The sequence below is a fragment of the Helianthus annuus genome, chromosome 15 (assembly GCF_002127325.2).
Source record: "Helianthus annuus cultivar XRQ/B chromosome 15, HanXRQr2.0-SUNRISE, whole genome shotgun sequence".
Taxonomy (NCBI): Eukaryota; Viridiplantae; Streptophyta; class Magnoliopsida; order Asterales; family Asteraceae; genus Helianthus; species Helianthus annuus.
The window spans coordinates 4,765,987-4,791,115 of NC_035447.2; the positions used below are offsets into that span (position 1 = coordinate 4,765,987).

Here is a 25,129-nt window from a genome sequence, read left to right on the forward strand (position 1 = left end):
AGGGATTCTCGAAGATTGCTCAACCCCTCACAACTCTCACTCAGAAAGGTATTGCTTACAAGTGGAATGAAGCTCAGGAGTCGGCCTTTCAAAGACTAAAGGATAACCTTTGTAGTGCTCCTATACTCTCGCTACCTGAAGGTACTGACGACTTTGTGGTTTACTGCGATGCGTCTATCCATGGGCTCGGTTGCGTGTTGATGCAACGCGAGAAAGTTATTGCCTACGCTTCTCGACAGCTTAAAACGCACGAAAGAAACTACACTACGCACGACTTGGAATTGGGAGCAGTGATCTTTGCTCTTAAGATATGGAGACATTACCTGTACGGTACCAAGTGCACTATTTACACCGATCACAGGAGTCTCAAGCATATCTTTAGGCAAAAGGAATTAAACATGCGACAACGTCGATGGGTCGAACTCTTGAATGATTATGAATGCGCCATTAAGTATCATCCGGGCGAAGCCAATGTCGTGGCAGACGCCCTCAGCCGAAAGGACACTACACCAAAGCGCGTGCGAGCATTGCAACTTACCATTCAGTCTAACCTCCCTACTCAGATTCGTAATGCTCAAGTCGAAGCATTGAAACCGGAAAACATCAGGGCTGAGTCTCTGCGAGGATCGAGACAACGACTAGAACAAAAAGAAGATGACGCTTACTATGTAACAGGGCGCATTTGGGTTCCACTCTATGGAGATTTACGTGAACTCGTGATGGACGAAGCCCACAAGTCCCGTTACTCAGTACATCCTGGCTCGGATAAGATGTACCACGACTTGAGGACTACATACTGGTGGCCTGGCATGAAGGCCCACATAGCAACATACGTCAGCAAATGTTTAACTTGCGCAAGGGTTAAGACAGAATACCAGAAGCCAGCAGGCCTACTCCAACAACCAGAAATCCCGAAATGGAAATGGGAGCAAATTTCCATGGATTTTGTAACAGGGTTACCTAGGTCTCAACGCGGAAATGACACTATTTGGGTGATAGTAGATCGATTGACCAAACCCGCACACTTTTTGGCTATTAAGGAAACAGATAAGTTTTCCACCTTGGCAGACGTGTACTTAAAGGAAGTAGTTTCAAGGCACGGAGTGCCAACATCCATTATTTCCGACCGAGACGCTCGTTTTACTTCAGAGTTGTGGCAAGCTATGCACAAATCCTTTGGCTCACGTCTAGATATGAGCACCGCTTATCACCCGCAAACGGATGGACAGTCCGAACGCACCATCCAAACCCTAGAAGACATGCTTAGGGCATGTGTGATCGATTTTGGCAAAAATTGGGAGAAGCACCTACCGCTAGTGGAATTCTCCTACAATAACAGTTACCACACTAGCATTCAGGCAGCACCTTTTGAGGCATTGTACGGTCGTAAATGCCGATCACCTCTTTGTTGGGCGGAAGTCGGTGATAGTCAAATCACGGGCCCAGAGATGGTAGTAGATACAACGGAAAAGATTGCCCAGATCAGACAACGCATGGCGGCAGCTCGTGACAGTCAGAAAGACTACGCGGATAAGCGTAGGAAACCACTAGAATTCCAGGTCGGTGACCGGGTTCTACTTAAAGTCTCACCCTGGAAGGGTGTGGTTCGCTTTGGTAAACGGGGCAAGCTTAATCCGCGATATATCGGACCATTCGAAATTACCGAGAGAATCGGTAAGGTTGCTTATAGATTGAACCTGCCTGAAGAACTGAGTGCGGTACACAACGTATTTCACATATCTAATCTGAAGAAGTGCCTGTCGGATGAAACACTCGTAATTCCTTTCAAGGAACTAACTATTGACGAACAACTACACTTTACTGAGGAACCGATTGAGATCACAGATCGAGAGATCAAAACCCTCAAACGTAGCCAGATACCCCTTGTACGAGTCCGTTTGAACTCGCGACGTGGCCCAGAGTTTACCTGGGAGCAGGAAGACCAGATGAAGCGCAAGTATCCCCAGTTGTTCCCAAACGAAAACCCCAGCACTGAAGCTACAACCGAATTTCGGGACGAAATTCCAAACTAACGGGGGGATGATGTGACACCCGGTTGAAACGTTCTCACTTACACTAGCTTGACAGTGACTGCCTTAACTTTCGGGACGAAAGTTCTTAAAACTTGGGGATAATGTGACACTCTAGGTTTTCCCGAGCGATTATCTTGTAATATTATTGTGTGTATATACGTTATTTAATAAAAGTTACGTGTTACCTTGATGCCCTATGTGTGATCCTTGTATATGTAGTATATATATATATATATTAATGTATGTATTGTTGTGGGCCGAAACCCGACTCGAGACCACCTGGTCTCGAGTAAACAGTAACAGTCGAGCCGGTTTTGGCCGCATCTCCTTAAGCCCATGAACCGGGTTATAAAACCCTCACATAAGTCACACCTTCCTATTCTTTGGACACTCAAACCCACAATCATTCTCACACTCTCCTTCCCACTCTCCTCTCATCTTTCTCTCACTAAGAACACCCTCGGATTGGCTCGGAATCATCACTCGAAGGCTTCATTCTATCACCTACTTGAACACCTTTGTGTCACTCTTGAACCGGTTAGTGCCTCTGTTGGTTCCTATTGTCTAGTTACATGGAAAAATTGTTGTCTAGCCATGATAATGATGCTTGCTTGATGATTAGAGTATCATGTTTCGATTTATTTAAGCGATGAAAAGTTCCTTTCATGAAAATAGATTACGGCTAGTAGTTGATCATATGTGTTAAAAATTGTTAATGTAGAATGATACATGATTTGAATGATACAAACATGAATTGTGGATTGATGATGTGTAACTGCTGAAAAAATGCTTCCAAAGTTGCGAGGGAAGGGCTGGTAATACATGTTTCGGGTCGGTTATGAGGGTTTTAAACGTGATGAACAATTTGAATGATTAATGATGAACTAGATGAATGTGTTTTGAATATTTGAAATTTGCTTTTTTGATCTGTTGTGATTAGGATTCAGACAACAAAACATGTTTATGGCATCTTATTGGGTAGTACAAAATCACACAAAAACAGAATTTCATTGGCTAGTACAGTGGACAGGTTCTAGAAGGATTCTGGTGCACGTAACTGTGGTTGCGAGTCGGAACCCTTGGTTGCGACTCGAGACCAAGGCATGACAACTCGAGACGGACTTCAGGGACTCGAGACCGGCAAGGTCTCGACTAGAGACTTCATGATCTCGACTCGAGACTGGACTCGAGACCTCTGAGATTGCGACTCACAAGCAGCACACTCGAGACCAAAACGTGATTCTTCGAGATCTCCCGGTTGCGACTCGAGACCGTGTATTCTCGAGTCGAGACCACCCTTGTCTCGACTGGGCTGCCTACGTGTTATTGGGCCACGACTTGCTGGGCTATCTGTTGACTGGGCTGCATGTGTATCCGTTACTGTTTGTTTGTGAAAATGTTAGGGCAGGCCCAATAACCCAACTGTTTGAATGTATGCATGCTGAGTATGTTTATACGTGTTTGATATACGTGATTACTTGTACCCCAACTTGACCTATATTTGGTAACCATGCTAGGACGTGGTGACCAACGTGATTGACCGGGTAATTAATCTACCGAGCAACCCAAGGTGAGTTCACAACCTAAAGCATGCGTTCCCGGTGGTTTGGGAAACAGAACTAAAAACAATGCTATCCCCTTATGAGGGATACAACTTACTTTTCTTCCCTTGTTATTGGGAACCTTTAGTTAATTACTGTTTATACGGATTGCAACAAACGGCACTAAACGAAACTCTATCACTCAAGTCCCTACTACATAATACCGACTAGTCGCCGGGGCCAGGCGAACGGGTTATTAGTTGATAGCGCTATTTAGGTCTTACCAACCTCACACCGTGCCATGGTATGGGATCGGTCGTGAACTAATGTACTCAGGCATCCGTCAATGATGATAGAACATTGACATCGGGGCGTCCTGCGAAAACGCAACGGTTACCTAGTGTTCGGTATTGGAAAAAAACAGTTTAGTCGCTAACTTTTGGGGTAGCTCCCCATGGCATGTATAAACGGATAAATTAACTGGTGAAACAAGTTTTTGGTAATTAAAACTGGACAACTAGTGAATTCACTCAGCATTATTGTTGACCCCTTACTGCATGCTTTGCAGGTAACCAGTGACTAAGGAGCTTGCTGCTTGGGGATGTGTAGTGTTCGTCTACCCCTGTGTTGGGTGTTAAATAATCATGAACTACGAACCTTGTTTAAAACTGTTTTACTTATGCTTCCGCTACTTACTATTATTCGAACTTAAAACTTTAAACTCTGAACTTGATATTTGCTAATCGTTTGGTTAGTAAATATTACTTTGGTTATTAACTCAATTATTCAGTATAATTGGTGGCTGGATCCTGGTCAGTCACGCCCTCAAGCGGATGGTAGGGGTGTAAACGAGCCGAGCCGAGTCCGAGCTCGACCAGGCTCGAGCTCGGCTCGTTAGGTTTTTATGAAGCTCGAGCTCGAGCTCGGCTCGGTTCGAGCCTACTTCTTTAAGCTCGAGCTCTGCTCGCGAGTAAAACCCAGAGCTCGAGCTCGACTCGACTCGGCTCGAACTATTTTGAGAACAACCTTAAACGAGCTAAAAGCTCGGCTCGAGCTCACTTCAACATCGCTTAAACAAGCCAAAGCTCGGCTCGAGCTCGGCTCATCAATGTTATAATCATTATTAATATATTATATATAAAAAAATTAAAATTTTGTTTGGGCTCGTTTAGGCTCGCGAGCCTAAACAAGCTTTGTATTTCAGGCTCGAGCTCGGGCTCGATAACAAAACGAGCTCTATTTCAGGCTCGAGCTCGGGCTCGGGCTCGTTAAGGCTCGGCTCGTTCGAGCTTTTAACCGAGCCGATCACGAGTAGCTCTCGAGCCTCTGGGCTTGTTTACACCCCTAGCGGATGGTACTCCGCAGGTGGAATTTGAGGGTGTGACACGTTCAGTCGCCCGGGTCGTGCCGGGTTTAAGGTTAATTGACACACCACTCAGTATAAGTCCGCGGCGGGAAGCCAACGTTTATACCTTAATAAATAAGGACATATAACCGGGTGTACGCCTACACCCGGGTGTCAAGGTCGTGGCCATTTCTTAAAATGATGCCAAGGATATCCGGGACATGGTCATTAAGCTCCCAAAGGCGTAAAACAAACAAAACTAGTTTTCAAACGGGTCACATTGATAATACCCAACTACTAATGAGTTGGGGTCAATTGCCCGACCAAGCGGTATTTTATATACCGTACCCCCAAGCCCGTATAAGGGAAAATAAGTTAAAAGTATTTACCTGAGCAAGTATAAACCACAAAAGCAAAAATGCAAGTGTCTTTTACTGGGCTCCTATTCTGGAACGAAGGTTTATAATAACCTATTAGAATCCTAACGGGTCTTTTAACATAGCCTAAGCTTAGACCGGTTAGTTTCTAAGGATAAATATGGTTTAATCGCGAGGAAGGCGAAAACCGAAAAGGAATGTGACTTAGACCCTACAAGCTTGGATACTTGTATAACATGGGTAAACTAAACACATTCTGGATTTAGAGACTAAGATGATACGGTTTGACCCGTTTCGGCTAATGTGCGTAAACCAGTCATATAAGCCGATCCGAACACGAAAGTGCGTAACGGGTAACCATATAAATCATATACAAGTTTCCAGAGATTATATGCACCAAATATGTTGTAATATCAGTAAGATATGTCCTATTATGCCCCAAATGATTTTGAACTCCAATAACGCCTCATAAGGGCATTTTGGTAATTTTACATAAGCTTAAAGGTCAAAACGGGAAACCTGAGTTCTCAACCTTTGTCTATTGTTATAACATGAAATTTTACTAAATATATCAGTAGGTATTAGACCTTATGTATAAAAACTAGTTTTGACATATACTATGTCGTAAAAAGGCCTAAAAAGGCGATTTGGAGCCATTTCCGGGTTTTAAAGAAAAGCTGGTATTTTTATAATTCCAGAAGGCTCAAAACATTATATTTAACTTAATAGATCAGTAGGAAAAGGTTTGGGGTCAAAAGGTTTTGTAAAACTCATTTTATAGCCGAAAAGGGCAAAACCGGCATAAGCCGAATTAAGCTTAAAACCTTAAGTTATGCTCAGCCTAAAAATAAATAAAAATCTTTAAAATTCCCAAAATATTATTATATAACAGTGGGTATAAAGTTTTGGTATAAAATTTAAGTTTAATTAGGCTATGCGCTAATTACGCTAATTATTTACTAAGAAGCTCTCTAATTACACTAATGAGCATAACTCTTAATCTAGACCTCAAACTGATGTCAAATTTTGGGGACAAGTCTATAATTCAGTAACTAAGATGTCTACCCTTTTACATTTTCAAAAATCATGATTTTTAGACATTTGGGCATAATGGTCAACATATGGGCATTTAACGGAAACATGCATATGAACAAGATATCTAATGAACCACGTTGTATAATCACAGGAGGATATACTAACATGTTATTAGGTCCAAAAGAAGCTCTAAGGAAATCTTAATCTTGACTAAAACGGGTCAGAACTGAAAGTCAAAGCGAAAGTCAAACTATGCGACTTTCGGTTCCAAACCGGGTCTAAACAGAAAATTGTCGAGTTGAACATGTTGGAACATGTTCTTACATTATTTACCAAGTTATATTAATGATAAAACAGGTTGCATGCATCCTACATTGCTAATTATAAGTTAATTTAAATTTAAGCGTTCTGTTGACTTTTTATAGTTAGCTTTGACTCGACAATTGACATGCTTAGAGTGGGAATCTGGAAATACCCTTTTAAGGGTTTGTTACCCACTTAATTAACTACTTAAAGGTATTTTTGATTCGTGATTTGACAGAGCACATTTTAATTAATCACGAAGTCAAACCTTAATTACGACGGTTTGACTTTTACTTAATTAACTAAGCTAAAATGGATTAAGGGAGGTTAAGGTTACTTACAAGAGTCCTAAGAAGGATTAGAGACTTAAGGGAATCTTGGTTGATGTCCAGAGAAACTCCAAGAGTGCCTTGAGTGTAATGTGAATGAGCAAGATCAAAATGTTCACCACTCAAGTCCCTTCTATAGTGAACTAAGAGGCTCAAGATCATGCCAAGATAGTCTAGGATAGTTACAAGATCATCCCAGATGTCCCCATGTGGCTAAATACTGCCTAGCAAGTCCCTGGTTTCGAAAACCATTCATTTAAGTCGGTGCAACAGGCTGAACAGGCAGCTGTCCAAAGTCTGCTGCCAGCGACGGTCTTACGGACCGCAAGGCCTCAAGCTTACGGTCCGTAAGCACCTCTTGCGGACCGTAAGCTAGAATGGCTACGGTCCGTAACCGACCTTGCTGAAACATGCCCAGGTACCCTCCTTACGGACCGTATGCCTAAGGCTTTGCGGTCCGTAACCGATGGTCAGAGGACAAAAATTTGTAAACTTTTAAGTCTTGACCATGCACTCAAACCATTTTCGAATCAGTCCATCTTTTTCAGTAGTGGGGCCATTTGCTCAGCCATTGCATGCATGGATAGGTCTTACATGTTCCCACCATCATTTGGCCTCTTATGGAACTTGCAAAGTGACGGAATTTCCAATAGCAAAGTCTTGGATCCCCATTATAGTTAACAAACTTCATAATTACTCTTGATTCTTTCTTATAAGAATTTTATTCAGTATTATTAGTAGAAACAATCCTGCCAAATCCCGAGTTCACATAAAAGATGGAACTTTGTTTATTTGGAAACAACCGGTTATCATATAGGATGATTTTCAAAAGATTTAAGGATCTTGGGATTTATAAAAATTCGGGTCGCTCAGAGGTGTTTTAATAACATGTCGCCCTTGGGTCGTTCAGAGGTATTTTAAATAACATGACGCCCTTTTTATTAAAAATCCTACCAAACATCTTTTTATTTAATCTGGTTTTTCTGACACGTCTATCTCACATGACACGTGTCTTTATTTTAATGGACAGGAATTTTCGAGGTGTTACATACCACATGTACACGTAAAATATGTTGTATTCAAGTTTTATCAACCTTTATCGTACCGGACCCGTATCCGGATTAACAATGGGCTTAAAGTCCTAAACATAGAATACAATTATATAAATCTATGGGGCTGTTTGGTAGCCTCTGAATGGTCATTAAAAGGCTACTTTTTAATGGAACTATAAAGAATTTTACCAATGAGAAGGCAGAAGAATGTGACATTTGATGATTTACCATTCAGAGGTTACCTTTTAACCATTCAGATTTGGGTTACCTCTTATTCATTCAAAGGTTTTAAACCATTGAGGGGGTAGTATCTGAATGGTAGGCTATCAAACAGCCCCTTTATAAAGTGAAAAACCAGAGGGGTTTTAGGGTTTTGACGTCTTTGTTCTTCTTCACACAGATCCTAACACAAAGATGAGAGGCATGGAGCTTTCATTGAATCACACGCAGAAGTTACGGCTACAAAGAGCACTCGAGTCACTCGAATCTCTCTCTTCAGGAACCAATTCTAACGCCTCCGTCACCGTCGCAGACTCCATTCCGGTTAACCAAGAAGACGGCGTTCTAAAGTAACCCTAAAACCCTAATTGATATTAACTTTTGCTTATTCGTATAATTGTTTATGTGTTTTATATGTTTTTTTGCGTGTATTGGTTTAGATTTTTGAATTTTGAGTAATGATGAAATTTGTAATGTAGTGTTAGGTATTGTAGAGTTTATGATTAGGAATTTAGGGTCATTAGGTTTAAATTTTGAGCTATTTTTTTATTCAGTTTTAGGAGGGAATGTGGATTTTGCTATGCGAAAGATGTTTTATGTTTCGGTTATTACATGGACTGGAGGGGACTGGAATGAATGTGAATCCACCTCCAATATTAAGAGGGCGTTTGGTTCGCGGAATGATTTGGAATTTGAATTGGTTAATCGGTTCAAGGTTTAAAAGAACGGAAACGAGTGGCGTTTTCCCTTCACCTCACGAGGCGTAAGCCTCGAGGCGAAACGAGGCGTAATGCCGAGGCGGTATTAATAAATAAATACAAAAATTATATATATATTATAAAAATAATAATACTAACTAATTTCATCATCAGATTCATCAAAATCATCAAAAACACACTTAAAAAAGACATGAAATGCTTGAAATTGACACAAAAAGCCAAAAACATCAAAAAAAAACTATCAAAATCCCCTGAGGCGCACCTGAGGTGCAGCTTTCTTAGCGCCTCAGCCATGGTTTTAAAAAACGCTTGAGGCGTGCGCCTCAAGGCGCGCCTCGAGGCGAAACGGCCAAAAAACGAGTCTGAGGCGCGCCTCATGGTGTTTTTAATGTATATGCGCCTCAGAGGGGCTGAGGCGCTAAGAAAGCTGCGCCTCAGGTGCGCCTTAGGGGATTTTGATAGTTGTTTTTCATGTTTTTGACTTTTTGTGTCAATTTCAAGCATTTCATGTCTTTTTTATGTGTGTTTTTGATGATTTTGATGAATCTGATGATGAACTTAGTTAGGTTTATTATTTTCATAATATATATAATTTTTATATTTATTTATTAATACCGACTCGGCCGTACGCCTCGTGAGGCGAAGGGAAAACGCCTCGAAACTCGTTTCCGTTCTTTTAAACCTTGGCCTCAGCCCCTCTGAGGCGCATATACATTAAAAACACCATGAGGCGCGCCTCACTCGTTTTTTAGCCGTTTCGCCTGGCGGCGCACACCTCAAACGTTTTTTAAAACCATGAATTGGTTTGGTTTTGGGTCGGTTATTTGGGTTACTAGGTCCTAGGGGTGTAAACGAGCCCGAGCTTTGTTCGTGAGTAGTTTTTCAAGGTTGAGCTCTGCTTGTTTATTATATACTAATCAGATTAATTTATCATCATCATACTCAGTAAATCTCACCAATAGCAAAGGTAAGGTAGGGTCCGAGGAGGGTAAGATGTAGACAACCTTATCCCTACCCCGTAGGAATAGAGAAGCTGCTTCCAGTGAGACCCCCGGCTCGAATTAGATTAATTTATATACATGTATAGTTGTGTGTGTGTATATATATTTACAATTTTTATATATAAGACTGTATATATTATTTAGTTATATTTATCATAATTTTATATACTAATAACAACCATTATACACTGTTGTCAAAAGTCCTTTGGGCGCACGCCTAGGCTCTAGTTTAAGGTGCAGCCCCAATATAACGTCTAGTGGTGTTCGAGGCGATCATGACTGTGGTTTGTACAAAAGCCGATGATCACTTTGTTTCAGGCGCAAGCAATTCAAATAGATGGGCATTATCTTATGAGGCGCAATCTTATTTTTTATTTTTGTTTAATTTTTTATCTTACCAATAACCGTTGGATTGCTTTTACCCTAAAAATAATCGGCACTGACTCACTAACTTCACGATCTCTATATAATGATACACGATTCATTTCTTCTTCATACTACGAGACTCAAGAGGCAGGCGATTCAATTTTAGTTTTTTGTTTTCTCTCAGTCGCACAATAATTTTTTGTGTTTTCTATTCACGGTTTCTTTTTTTTCAAAATCATAGCAGCAACATTCAAGTTTCTACTTTTACTCACGATTTCTTGTGGCAAAGGTTTGAACTTTTGATATTTACTTTGAACATTTGGTATTACTTTTGAAAATTTTGGTATTCAACTTTGGTATTGTGTTTAATTCTTTAGTACTTCTGGTCCTAACTAGATTATTCTAAATAATAAATATAATACTTTCTTGTTATATTTGTGGTATAGTATTAGATTTTAATGCAGTATATATTTTCAGTTTTTTTCTCTTTCTGTGTGAGCTGACTTGAGCTCAATAAGTGAAGCTCGGGCTTGTTTATTAAACAAGCTTATTTTCAGCTCGGGCTCGTTTAAGATCGTTACGATTCGAGCTTTGTGAGCTGATCTAGAGTATCTTACGGGCTAGTAATATAATCTGTGTGTGAACTTAGACTAATACTATAGGAGTCTTCGACACCAACACCAACCAGGCGCAGAATGATGTTGTTAATAGTACGATTCTCGACGAAAACTCTTATATGTGTACTTGTTCTATCGCTCGATGTTGCCACAATATGCGACGTCGACTCTCTCTTTCTCTCCCTCGTTCTTGCACTTAGTCTAAGTTCACAAACAGATTATATTACTAGCCCAAGCTCGTTTAAGATTATATTAGTGAGCTGATCGGGCTCGTTTAAGATTATATTAGTGAGCTGATCTAGAGTATCTTACGGGCGGCTTGGCTTGTTTACACCTCTGATTCGGTCCAACCTGAATCCTGCACCAGTGCACCGTCCTAATTCTAGTTTCTTCTAAGTTTAAAGTTTGGATTTTGAACTGATTTTGGTTTATTATAGCTACAGAAGCTCTAAGTTGGAGATTCCATACATAACTTAATGCTATTTGTCATCTACTTATTGCCAATTCTAATATTGTTTTAATTTTTAGGGGTCATGGGACTACAGATCTTGATGGTGAGGTTGTGGCAACTGTATGTGGAGTAATTGAGCGCGTAAATAAGTTGGTTTATGTTCGCACTTTGAGAGCCAGGTATTCAGCAATCTATTTATCTGAATCTGTGCTTCTTGAATGCTTATCTGGATATCAAATTGGTGTAGGTATAAGCCTGAGGTTGGTGATATCATAGTCGGTCGTGTTCTTGAGGTAAGTCACAACTGTTTTTTTTTTTTTTTTTTACAATTTGTTGATTTTAATAATATAACTGTACCAAAGTACTTTATCCGCTCATATATAGTTGAGATTTATAACGGTTATGGGTTCTTTTTTTGTTATATATTTGAAGGTGGCTCCAAAGCGGTGGAGGTTGGAGATTAATTTTAGCCAAGATGCAGTATTGATGCTTTCATCAATGAATTTGCCAGATGGCATTCAGGTACATCTGTCACTCTGTATTGATGCTTTCTTGTATGAATTTTCAATTTTCTAAACTTTTCGGGGGTGTAATTCTGTATTTCTGTTTAACCAAGATGATTTATACATAGTTTTCTTTTTGGACCAGAACGAATACTATGATTTTGATCTAAGTATGTATTGAATAATGTTATAACCTATGTGATTTTTATATATAATGTGACATTATTTTATTTTATTAATTGCTAGAGACGGCGAACTGCAGTTGATGAGCTCAATATGCGTAGCATTTTTGAAGAAAACGATGTTGTCAGTGTAAGTTCGTAATCCGGTTTTCTGAAACTAGTTTATTGTTCCTTGAATCATTTATGGGAAGTTTTGGTATGAATGTTAAAGTTGATAAACTCTAGGGTTGTTAATCGTGTCGGGTTGACGGGTTGGAATGTGCAACCCGAACATGGCCCATATTATTATTTGTGTCAAAGATTCTAACCCTAACTCACACACACATGAATTCGGGTCAATCTGAACACGACCCGTTTAACCAAAATTTTTAAATGAGTCATGTTGCCAAGTTATAAGAGGGCCGTTTGGTTGTAAGCAAGTTATCAGTAACATGTTTAATAAGGAATACAAGTGGGACAAATAGATAATATGGTGTGACAAAACTAACATTAGTATAACTAAAAAGTTTATTTTTTTAATAGTTAAACGGGTTAACGGGCCAACCCAAACCTGACCCGTTTTTTAAACGGGTTGTATAAGTTGACCCAGAACCTATTTTTTTCGTGTCAGGTTCGGGTCGTGTCAAGAATTGCCGCCCGTAAAAGCATCAGGTTTCCTATTTGTTTTGACGTTTGATTTGTAGAAAAGGTCCTTGATTGATGATAGCATTTACAACTTTAGGGGCAGCTTTGTAACCTTTTACTTTAAATGGGTTAAATAGGTCGCTGGACCAATAGTGATCCGGTATTAATTTGCTTATAAGTTATAACATCTTAATCCATTTGCTCTGTGTTATATTTTATCTCATTTAAAATGTTTCGATCGGGTCTATAATGTCCTGAAGTGTATTTAAATGGTTGTAATTTTAAATGATTTGTTCCGCGTTTTTTTTTCTAGGCTGAAGTCCGTGATTTCATGCGCGACGGGAGTCTACAACTGCAAGCAAGGAGCCAGAAATATGGAAAGGTTTGACTTGTTTTGACCCGCACATATATTCTAAAAATATAATCATTTAAGATAATAATTTTCTGTTACACAGCTAGAAAGGGGTCAGTTGCTCACAATATCTCCATATCTCGTAAAAAGGCGCAAACAACATTTCCACCACTTAGAAAAATACGGAATCGACTTAATACTTGGATGTAACGGGTTCATATGGGTTGGCGAGCACGTTGAAGTTAAAGATGACATGGTTGAAGATGAACACACGCCCACTAAACCCGACGCAAAAAGCAACAAATCCCAAATCTCACAAAGCCTTGAAGAACAAGAACAAACTTACACTCCGTTGGAAACCCGACAATACATATGCAGGATTGCAAATGCTATTAGGGTTTTGTCGACATTGGGATTTAGTATTACACTTGATGTGATTCTTGAAATCCTCGATTTGAGCACCAAAAACGGTATTGATATACATGAAATGCTTGGAGCTGAGTTTTGTGTTTTGGTTGCGGAAAAAGAAGCCGAAAGAAGAAGCTTGTCGACCCGAAAGAAACGGTAAATTCGAATTTTGGTATTATTTGGTTATTTGTTGAATTGTATTTTGAGAGAGAAGTGAAAATAGATTGTAGTCTTTGATAGAAAGTGATATGGATTACATATGATGGGATTGTTAAGTTATAACTAGTTTGGATTTTGACTGTTTTCATGCTTTGCTTTAGTGGTTTTGATTGTTTTCATTTCATTATATTATTACAACCATTAGTTATTCCATATCTATGTTGTTAGCAAATTACCTTAAAACATATCATGATGTTAGAAAAAGGTAATTATTGGGTTCTTATGATGGTTATAGGTTGTTATGTATAATTTCAATTGGTCTACGTTTTAACATAAATTTTGTTTGGAAACGAGGCTGATCAAATAATACATGTTCGTTACTACACGTTTCGACACCGTCGTAACATGCCGTTAACTCTTTTCTTACGTGCTTTTTTCTATGCACGTGTCGGTATAAATTTAAGTTGGTTTACGATTCGACGTAGATTTTCTTCGGAAATATGTTGGGTCAAATATAATCCGTTTTCGTGCTTATTTTTATGTACGTTTTCATTTGTCTACGTTTTTACGTAAATTACAATTAGTGTGTGAATAGTGCTTTCATCCTATTGGCTTTTCTTGTTTCTTTCTTGATTTTTAATTTCTGGACTTTATTATTTTTATATTTTTACTTGACTCTATGTTTAGTGTTTTAGTATTAGATTCCTTTTTCATTAAAGTTATATTTAAGATAACCTTTACGTTTCCATTTACAATGAATTTATAATTAGCTCGTCCCGTTGTCCAATTAAATTTATTTTTATGGTTTTCGGTCGATGTAAAACATATGTCTATTCTTTTGAACCAAAATAGATATCGACCGAAACCCCGCAACGTAGCGCGGACAACCTTACTAGTTACATACAAGCAACAACTAATGTTTATCAACTTATCTTTGTACTATTTTAGCGTGCGAAACTATAAACTTGCAACCCACCCACTATTTTTGGTTGACCATGTTAGCATGTTTTTCAAGTGATAACAAACAAGATAGCGTGGAATTGTAGCTTTGCATTGAGGACTTGCGCCTTGACATTGTCCATTGAGACTTGTTTGTTTGTTTACATATAGACACTTGTGTAAAACGTATGTCATGACACATGGAATAAAATCATTTTTCTCTTGTATTGATGTATTATGATATATAGTCATCGCATCCACACCTTTCCTCCTTTGGCGGGGGTGTGACAACTAGACTATGGGTTGATCATTCATAAGTTGACTATCTTATCACTTTTGTCCTTTACAGACACAGATTGGGTGAGCTTCCCTGATACTCGCCGCTCAACTTCTGTCTATTGTATTTGTACGGGTAACAACTTGGTTTCATGTTCATTGGAACACTGATCTACTATTTCTAGATCAAATGCTAAAGCAGAATATCGGGGAGTTGCAAATGTTGTTTCTGAAACTTCTTGGGTACGAAATTTATTATGTGAACTTTGTGACAACCGGTAAGTAACAGCTTCTAATTACGCGATTAAGAAACGGTTAAGGCGATAATAAGTAGTGTTTAAGACAAGTACTAACTTAATTAGGCTTTTGGAATGCCTAGGAACGACTATTTGACTATGCAAGGCCTCGGGGAAAACACAAATGGACACGACAACAACGATGCTAATCTCGTCAGCGGGAGAAGATTTCACAAGATTTCACAACAGTCGATACTTAGTCTAAAGAGACTCACAATTGTTGGCGCTGCAAAAGAAGTCACACGTCTTCGCATTCCCCCTGTTTCATTTATGGCGATTATGCAATGTTCGACATTCCATGGTAATGTCAACTAACAAACAGTTATCACGTGAAATTCCAGGTAAAGTCCTTAAATTTCTTTTGTTGAAATTCTGACTTTTGCATATAGTGAGTAGATTTTCGTATTTCTACTCCCCCTAATGGTCATTGCATCACGAAGATTTGATTTCATGATAGCGATCACTCAATTGTTTCATTTCTTGACAAAGTCATCCGATACGCATGCATTGTTTGTTGCGCATGTGGTTTCACTCCAAATTATTGCTTTATCAAACTCCAAATATTGTTTCGCTATACTTGATCTTTGCATTGTGATCTAGATGGCCCGCATTATTGCAAGGCGTTGACTTTTTGATATCGAGTGGACGGATATCATGAAAAACTCATTTTTTTTCTTTTGAGTGGCATACATGGTTTTCATTGTGACCATGTTGGAACTTCCTTATTGATACATGAACTCATTGTTGGATTGTGTTTAAACCAAGTTCAACTGCTCTTAATATATATTCGATTCAAGACTCCACATGATGGATTGAGGCCATCATATTCGAAATAATCCCAACAACCACTCCATTTGCTTTGAACCATAACAGGCTTGTTTGGTCTTCGACTTCATTGAATCGTTACTTTGATCACGATCACCTTGTGGTGGTGTATTTTTTTCACAAGTTTGAAACTTGCGCTAATCTCTTTGCTCACATCATGTATGGATTTAATTATTTATTTATTTGTTTGTTGATATTAAATCCGCTTTGTTGGTTTATCATATTAAAGCAATCTTAACACAATCGTGTGTTAAGATAATGGTACACAAATTCATGTCATATTTCGGTGTACCTCTTAACGGTTCTTTCAGCATTGATTGAATATTTTGTGATATTCATGTCTTTTTCATCTTCGATCGGAAATCATTATTTATTTGTTTCATTTTCAATTGAAAATCCTATGAGATTTGTTTGAAACCAATGTTTTAAAAACCGGTTTTTAAAATCAAACCGGATTAGGCTAAAAAATGGTTCAACCGGTTGAACCAGGTTGTACCGAGCGGTTCAACCGGGTTGACTAGCTAACTCTATAATTTCAAAAATTACAACATCAATTCAAAAGTTAATCCAAAAATGCATGATTACATGTTAAAAGATGATTCAAAAGTAAATCCATAATAATAAATAATCCAAAAGATAATCGAAAAACATTCAATTTCCAACAAGCTCTTGTAAATGAAAGTGTACGATATGTTTAAGCTATTTGGATGTTGAATACATCAAGTTCACGATCGCATAAAAGATGAAATTCACCATTATCGTCATCCTCATCAACTAGAGGATAACTATTTTCATTTTATACAATATTAAATAAGAACTTTTAGTTACGAATAATCATAATATGTAAAATTACGTAAGATAGTAACACATATAATAAAAAAGTAACAACAAAAACTAAAATAACCCCGTGCTGGTTCCGGTATATCGGATTTGACCGCCGGTACAAACCTTATGCCGTTTCACTTATTTACCGGAGTGTTTCGTACCGGATTTACATCTGTAAACGGTAATACCGGTATAACCGGCCGATATTTACCGGTTTTTAAAACATTCTTTGAAACAAGCATTCAGGTTTACTTCGTTTAGCCCTCATTTGATTTCAAACACGGTGATATTTGTTCGGTCACCACTATTATTGAACCAAAATAGATATCGACCGAAACCCCGCAACGTAGCGCGGGCAATCTTACTAGTTACATACAAGCAACAACTAATGTTTATCAACTTATCTTTGTACTATTTTAGCGTGCGAAACTATAAACCTGCAACCCACCCACTATTTTTGGTTGACCCTGTTAGCATGTTTTTAAGGTGATAACAAACAAGATAGCGTGGAATTGTAGCTTTGCATTGAGGACTTGCGCCTTGAAATTGTCCATTGAGACTTGTTTGTTTGTTTACATGTAGACACTTGTGTAAAACGTATGTCATGATACATATGGAATAAAATCATTTTTCTCTTGTATTGATGTGTTATGATATATAGTCGTCGCATCCACGCGTTTCCTCCTTTGGCGGGGGTGTGACAACTAGACTATGGGTTGATCATTCATAAGTTGACTATCTTATCACTTTTGTCCTTTATAGGCACAAATTGGGTGAGCTTCCCTGATACTCGCCGCTTAACTTCTGTCTATTGTATTTGTACGGGTAACAGCTTGGTTTCATGTTCATTGGAACAATGATCTACTATTACTAGATCCAATGCTAAAGCAGAATATCTGGGAGTTGCAAATGTTGTTTTTGAAACTTCTTGGGTACGGAATTTATTATGTGAACTTCATCATCCTCCTCCCAATCAGGCCACACTAGTTTATTGCGACATACGTGCTGTTGACCTATCCACTAATCTGTACAACATCAATGAACGAAACACATCGAGATTGATATTCAGTTCGTCCGTGAGAAAGTGTATATTTACTAAATATAGTTTAGGTCAGATTGTATAGTGTACCCTATATATTTTTAGAAATGGATGAGTAAAAATCGAACAAGTTTACAGATTATCACATTCGATAAGGGTTAAAAATATATATTAAAAAAAACCCGGTCTTTGCTTCATTTACCATTCATGTTAACTTTCGTTTGCCCTAAAAACATATGACGTTAAAACTTTTAAATTTCAAACAAAAAACTATAGGATCTCATTAGAGATGCCCAAAAAAGTAGTCCGGGAACCGAAACTAGTATTAAAACTGGTTCAGAAAAAAGAAAAAGCAAGTTAGAAACTATCCAACCCGTAGGGTTGACATCTGGTTGTAGCGTAGCCCTATACTTTAAAACCGGTTCCAACTCGGCCAGACCAACCCCCGACCGGTCAAAAAAAACCCGGTTCAACTTTCAACCCAGCTAAACCCGACCTGAATCAGTCAAAACCTGGTTTCAACTCAATCAAACCCGATTTTAACTTTTGTTAACACAACCCGACCCGATATGGGCGTTAGAAATGGAATATAGCCATAGAGAAGGGGCTAAATTTATTTACAATAAAGTTTGGAAATAATAATAAAGTGAAAATACACAATAATATCCAAACACATTTTCAGTATCCTAAATCCATCCGGCAGCTCCGCCACAGCTCCTCCGCTCACCGGCGGTTTCCGGCTGTTCAACCGGTAACTCTTTTGTCCTTATACGGTTCAATTCATAAGTTTAGCTGTATGTCCAATGCGTATAGTTCGAATTTCTAATCATTTTGTTAGTTATTATACTTAGGGTTTTGTTTTTCTATTTGTATCGAAATCGAATATAGACCTAATATCTGCACTTATTTGTAATTTGGAAGAGAATCTGTTAAAAAATGGAAGTTATGATTATAGTGTAGTTGTAGGTTTTATTATAACCCTTACTGTAAGATTTGTAATTGTTACATTTCGATGTTGATATAGAAAATTGACTTCATCTGTTTTCGGTGCCGTGTAAAACAATCTTAGATTTCTGTTTATGTGTGTAAAATTAGGGGTGTTTACCAGCAGGGTTGGGTCAGCCGTCAGCATGACCGGCTGGTTTTACTTGTTTGGCATTGCCGTATTCATTTCAAAGTAAAAATGGTTTATAAATAATAACAGTTAAAAAAGCCAGTTCGGTTTACACTGCTGGTTTTTCAAAGTAAGAAAGGTTAATAAATAATAACAGTTAAAAAGCCGGTTCGGTTTACACCGCTGGTTCCAAGTTCGAAAGTGGATCGCACCATTAAACTGGAAACCACCTAAACCAAACCATCTTGGTTTAAAAAGGATGCCTAATGCGCAAGGCGCAGAGGAATGAAGGCGCGCCCATAGTCACATGGTTCTTGGTATGCTCCGGTACGGGAACGTGAAACGCGGTCGCAATTCACTAGGTCTCTAAAATTCGGTACGAGCGGGGGTAAGCTCATTTCGGATCGCTTCGGTACGATTTACCATATAATATGGTATGATGTATATGTTGAAGTTAACTATAAATAAGTTGGAGGTTCTTGAAAGCAAGATCTTGACATAGTTTGGATAAGTAATACCAACATCCTTCAAAGCAAGATCTTGACATACATGAAGAGAAAACTTAAAAACAAACTTGACAGAATTTGGCTGGATTCTCTTCAAATTCTCTACGGCACAAACCGCTCAGAATTAGAGAAAATGGACCTCACCATGGTGTTCGGAACGTCGAAATTAGTAGAAAAGTGTACCTTTGGCTGGAAAACGGTCGCCGAAAGGTTCGCCGGAAAACCGACGTCGGCATGTGCCGCCATCGCCACGGCTCCGCCGTGTGGTGGCTGGATTCTGGTCGACAGATCTTGTGTTCTAGAGAGAGAATGTAAAGAGAGGTTAGAGAGAAATGAGGAAGAGAGATAAAATATTTGTGAATAATGAAGGATGTGGAGGTATATAGGGGTTTATATACCTAAGTTTTGGTAGAGTGGGTTTGAACTTTGAAGCCCATCAACCAAGCTCATCCTTCTTCAGCCCACCATTGTCTGCACACAACTCCGTTCCAGTTTGTTCTTGCGTCAAAATTCTCGTTTTCTCGCGTAAATTTCAATACAATTTAGTTTATAAATTAAAATAATTATTTTTATGCTCAAAATAATAGTATTTTGCTGATATGGCATTAAATGCCATGCACACGCGCTACGTGTTGAAATAGCGTAAGTTGATCTACTTGCTGATTCTTGTCGTTTCAATGACCCGAAAGTTACTGTAACTAATAAACATACTTTTTCAATAATACATAAGTATTCTAAACATATTTATTACGATTAACACACGAATTCTTGTTATCCCATGCGCAGTGTTGACCGTATACACGTCAAAACACTATGTATCTCTCCTAAATGCTAACTTTTAAATCTTAAAGATACAATTTCTTTTTTAATCATAAAGTTTAAAATAGAGAGTCAAACATTTGTCTTGAGTTATATTTTCGGTTGAGTCTTTGTTTTCATGTACACTAATCGGGTTTTTCAATGTTAGTGTGTTTTTAAATAATCATTAGTTTTTGTCTACATCTTATTTTAAGATGGTGTTTGTTTTTCTACAAAATTATCTGCATAGGTTCTTCTGTCTGTTCCACGCAGACATTGCCATCTGCAGACTGTTTGTTTTTTCAAATATGTCTCATTAAAAAACATTTTCGCGAGCTCTTGTTGGTGCAGACTTGGACCAACCACTTTTAAGATCTTCTAAGGTTTGTACAGGATTAAACACCACCACCGTCCATCACCATCACCACTGATGTGTGCAAAATGCAAGATATAAATTACATCAAATGTGGCATAATACTAACCCTTTTTTAGTACTAATGTTGGAAAAACATGTTTTTGTCATCCTTTTGTATTTTCAAAATTAAATGAGCTCAAATAAACAAAAGAAGCAAAAAAGGCAGCTAAATCTAACATAAATACAAGAAAAGGAATAAACGTGACATGCCCGACCCCTCGACAGCAGCCTCCCAAGCAAAAACAAGACAACAGAAGGCTGAACATGCCCCGTGCTCAATGAACACGGGGGCGTGCCCAAGTGTCTGCAGAAAAGACAAAGTTGTAGAAGCTTCTATCACCCACCACGGGGGCGTGCCCAGCGGACACGGGGCCATGGTCAACTCTAAGACTCGCAGAATCTAGGAAAATCTTGATAGTACAGATACGCTTCTGCACATAGGGTCGTGCCCAGCGGACACGGGGGCGTGGTCAACTAATGCAGAAAAACTGCAATTAATGAAGAAAGAGAAGATGGGTGGACACGGGGCCGTGTCCGGGCTTCTGTGCAGGCTATAAATAGGGGTGCTTGGCTCACTTGCAAATCATCCCTTGGCAAACCACCTCTCTCACACTTCACCCACACTCCACCACCACCACAACACCATCATCCACCACCATCATCCATCATCCATCATAGAGTGTTTGTAGTAGTCTCGGGATCCAAGATTGATCGTAAGAGTTCTTGATAATCAAAGACCATGTTTGCCTAAGTCTCTTATATCACTTGGTGAAGACAATCATTTAATGTAATACTTTTTATCTTTAATCTTTTCGCACTTTTTATTTGGTTATGTATTAATGACTTTAATAACTAGTTTCTTATGTTGAAGGTGATTCTTTCTTATCATTTGTTGTGGTGTCTTGGCGTTATTTTACTGTCGATATAAAATAAAAGATTTACACCATTTATATCTCCACGGTCTATATGGAGATATGTTGGCTACCTGGTCAGGGGTTAAGTGAATGGTTTGGTAAGAGTCTTGCCTTGTTCAGTGTATAGATCCTGCAAGGACCTGGGTCAAGCTTAATAGGACCTCCTTCAATACCCACTGGTATTGGATGGCGGGGGTTCGAATTTCTTGATCCCCTCATATGTAAGCTACTATTAATACATTAACTTGGCTACTTAGGATTGTATCCCTGCTGACTCAAACTACTTAGCCAAGGGTAACGTCACCTTCAAAATAGGGGCCAACCATATTATGCATTAATAACTTAATTAATTATCTTTCAATAATCCAACCCTTTAGGATTGTATCCTTGCTGACTTAAACTACTGGGTTGAGGGTAATGTCACCTTCAAAAGAGGGGCCTACTACTATAACTAAGATAATCTCTTAAAAAGTGCAAAAGTGCGAAAATAATCAAAGGTTACACTAAAGGCGAGTCGGATCAAAGTGATTCATCTTGTCTATCTGTTTTTATTTTATTTTTATTTTCAGCATTTTTAATTTTTATTTTCTAGTTTAAAACCTTTTCCTAAATTTTGATTTGATTAGACGTTGAGGATAAACCAGTATTAAAAGCTCTTGTGTCCTTGGACGACCTCGGTATCTTACCGACACTATACTACGCTCACGATGGGTGCACTTGCCCATATGTGTGTTTGGTGTTAGTAAATATCGTGTTTTATAAATTCAAAACTTGACTAAAGTGATTAAAAAGGGCTAAAAATATACATAAAAATATATTACGCTACACACACATCAACCATCGTCCACCACCCCCACCCGTCATCCACGTCCACCTCCCACCACCACCGCCACTAGGGATGGGATTGGTATCGTACCGGTACCGGTACCGAAAATACTTATATCGAATTTGAACAAAACTCGGTACCAACAACCGTACCAAATATATAGGTATCGTACAGGTACGTGTATTTTCGATACAGTGCCCACTTTGGTACCATTTTGATTTTATATAGTTTTTAAGCACTTGTACGGGGTACTAAATAGGTAAAATTGACACGAGTACCAATATAGTACGGGTGCCAAATATGTAGAATTGGTACGAGTACCAATATGATACGGGTACCGTATAGGTAAAATCAATACAAATACTATAAATACCATAACACGAAATAAAACATAATATAAAACTTTTAAAAGGTCTATATAAAACCGAGTACCGATATATGTACCAAATACCTAAAATTGGTACAGGTACAGGTACGATACGGTACGGGTATTTGGGAAAAAAATTGATCCCTAACTGCCACCACCATTGTCCGTACACCACCCACTAGTTTATGTGTGTGTGTGTATTAAGGCCCTTTAGCTATCTTTCAGTGATCTCGTGAAGTCCCCTAGGTATTAGCATGTGATTCTTCCAACTCAACAATCTTCTTCACCGCAAGGCGTGTGATGTACGAGGATCCAGCCACTAATCACATTGAACTAACAATAATACAATAAATACAAATTCCCATTCAATGTAATTAGAAAATTCAAAACATTTGTTCAAAACATGTTTACGTTCAGCGGAAGCATAATTCGTTGTTTTAGTAACTCAAAACCAAAGTATGTAAAAACAATCATACTCCTTGTCTTTACACTAGTCACGACCCATGACCACTCTAGCTCCCCAGACTGCAAGTCCCACATCAAATACCTATTGACATGCAAGCATGCAGAAAAAGTATATCAACATAAAGCTGTCGAGTTCACAATTTTGTAAAACGTTTAGTTGCCAAGTGTTTAGTTTCAAAGCGTGTTGATAATAACTCGATACCACAAGAAGGTTGTTGTTTGCCCTTCCCCAATGCCTATCAACCTTGGTCGAGTGGTTAAGGTCATTGGTGCACGCCCGTCCTATCCAGGTACGTTGTGAGGGTGCCAAACCTAATAGCGCTATCAACTAATAACCCCATTGCCCTCCAAGCAACTAGTTCGGTAGTAAGATGGGACTTAGGGTGATAGTTTTGAGTGTATTATCCAACATCAATAGTTATAACTTATCCCCTACAGGGATAAAAGTGTGCCAAGTATCCCCTACAGGAATGTAAGTTTGTTTGTTTGTCCTCACTAGACGCATGCTTGTGAAAAAAGTAGTGAACTCACCTTAGATTTGCTCAGTAAGTTTATTACTTGTTCGAGGTTGGTCAACTACGTCCTATTATGGTTATCAGTAACAGTTAGGTTTGTATGCAAGAATAAACCATGTATGACAATCAGGTTACATCTAATGTATTCATCACATAACACATATAAAATGCAAGTTAGGCTAGTCACATAGCACATAAAGTATGTGAGCCAGGCTTAGAGTTTTCAACAAAAGCCCAATGTGTAAATCAGTAAACAGTGGATGGCCCAAGTTCTTCTGATGGGCCAATGATCAGCGTATGGCCCAAGTGGATGTTAAAGTTGGTTTTCGAGTGAACCATCAGTCGAAACACAAGATCTCGAGTGACAAGTTCATTAGTCGAAGCCTCAAGGTTTCGGGTCACGTCCCGAGTCAGAATCAAGGTGGTCTCGACTCGCAACCAGCTGGTCTTGAGTCCTATGGTGTTTAGTTTTGTGCTGAAACCGAGAGATCGGAAGCAGGTGGTTGCGATTCGCAACCTTGGTCAAAAACTCGTCCCATTCAACTGGTCAAATCTCTTATTAACTTCTATTCTGAAAAATCAGTTAACACTTTATCGCATTCCTAATTAGATCAAACAACATATGTTTGCAATTAACATACATATCAACCCAAACCCTAATTGTCGTCGTTCATCAAAGCTAGTATAACCATACCAATATCATCGATTGCTTTGCCAAAACATAATCATGGACAACATTACACAATTACCCTTCGAATGCATGAATAACCAATCACACATATCATCAAACACTAATACCATGGTAACTAGTTTATCGATCAACTTTAATTAACATCATGTACACTGACAATCGATTCAAATCAGTTTGTTATGGCAACAAGTTCATTGAAACCTCACTACCATGCATCCCTACCCATTAACGTCATTTATATCGTCACAAATCAACATCAAGTCACACATAACCGATAACAATCAAAGAACACAATTCAATTTAGTGATGAATCATACTAACCGTGAGATGTAAGGATGGGAAGATATTCGAGACGAGATAGAGAGAGCTTCGAAGAGGGTTTGCTGCCGATCACCAAGAAGAGAAGGAATAGAGTAAGGGTTTTGGTGTTTTGTATGTTTGTGTTACTATGAAGGCCACACCACAAACCGTGTGTGTATGCGCTTCAACAAGGAGCGAGGCCCAACTTTGGGCTTGACAGGACTCGGGTCCGAGAACCAAAATGCACGAGTGTGCGGTTGTGAAGGGGGTGTGCGACCCGAAATTCGTGTGCGGTTAAATATCGTGAAACATCACCACTTGGCATTTAACAACTTCTATTTACTCAAAAAATCAAACACATTTATTAATTCGCATAACGAATACACAGTTACAACGTAGACG

General features: G+C 38.7%; 1 protein-coding gene across 1 annotated transcript; it reads left to right on the plus strand.

Moving 5' to 3' along the window:
- Positions 1-8,339: 8,339 nt before the first annotated feature.
- LOC110910268 (exosome complex component RRP4 homolog) lies at positions 8,340-13,795 on the plus strand. Its single transcript, XM_022154966.2, has 7 exons — positions 8,340-8,584; positions 11,466-11,567; positions 11,636-11,681; positions 11,821-11,910; positions 12,138-12,203; positions 13,011-13,079; positions 13,153-13,795. The coding sequence occupies exons 1-7, from the start codon at positions 8,430-8,432 to the stop codon at positions 13,615-13,617; spliced, it is 993 nt and encodes a 330-aa protein (XP_022010658.1). The 5' UTR covers positions 8,340-8,429; the 3' UTR covers positions 13,618-13,795.
- The last annotated feature ends 11,334 nt before the right edge of the window (positions 13,796-25,129 follow it).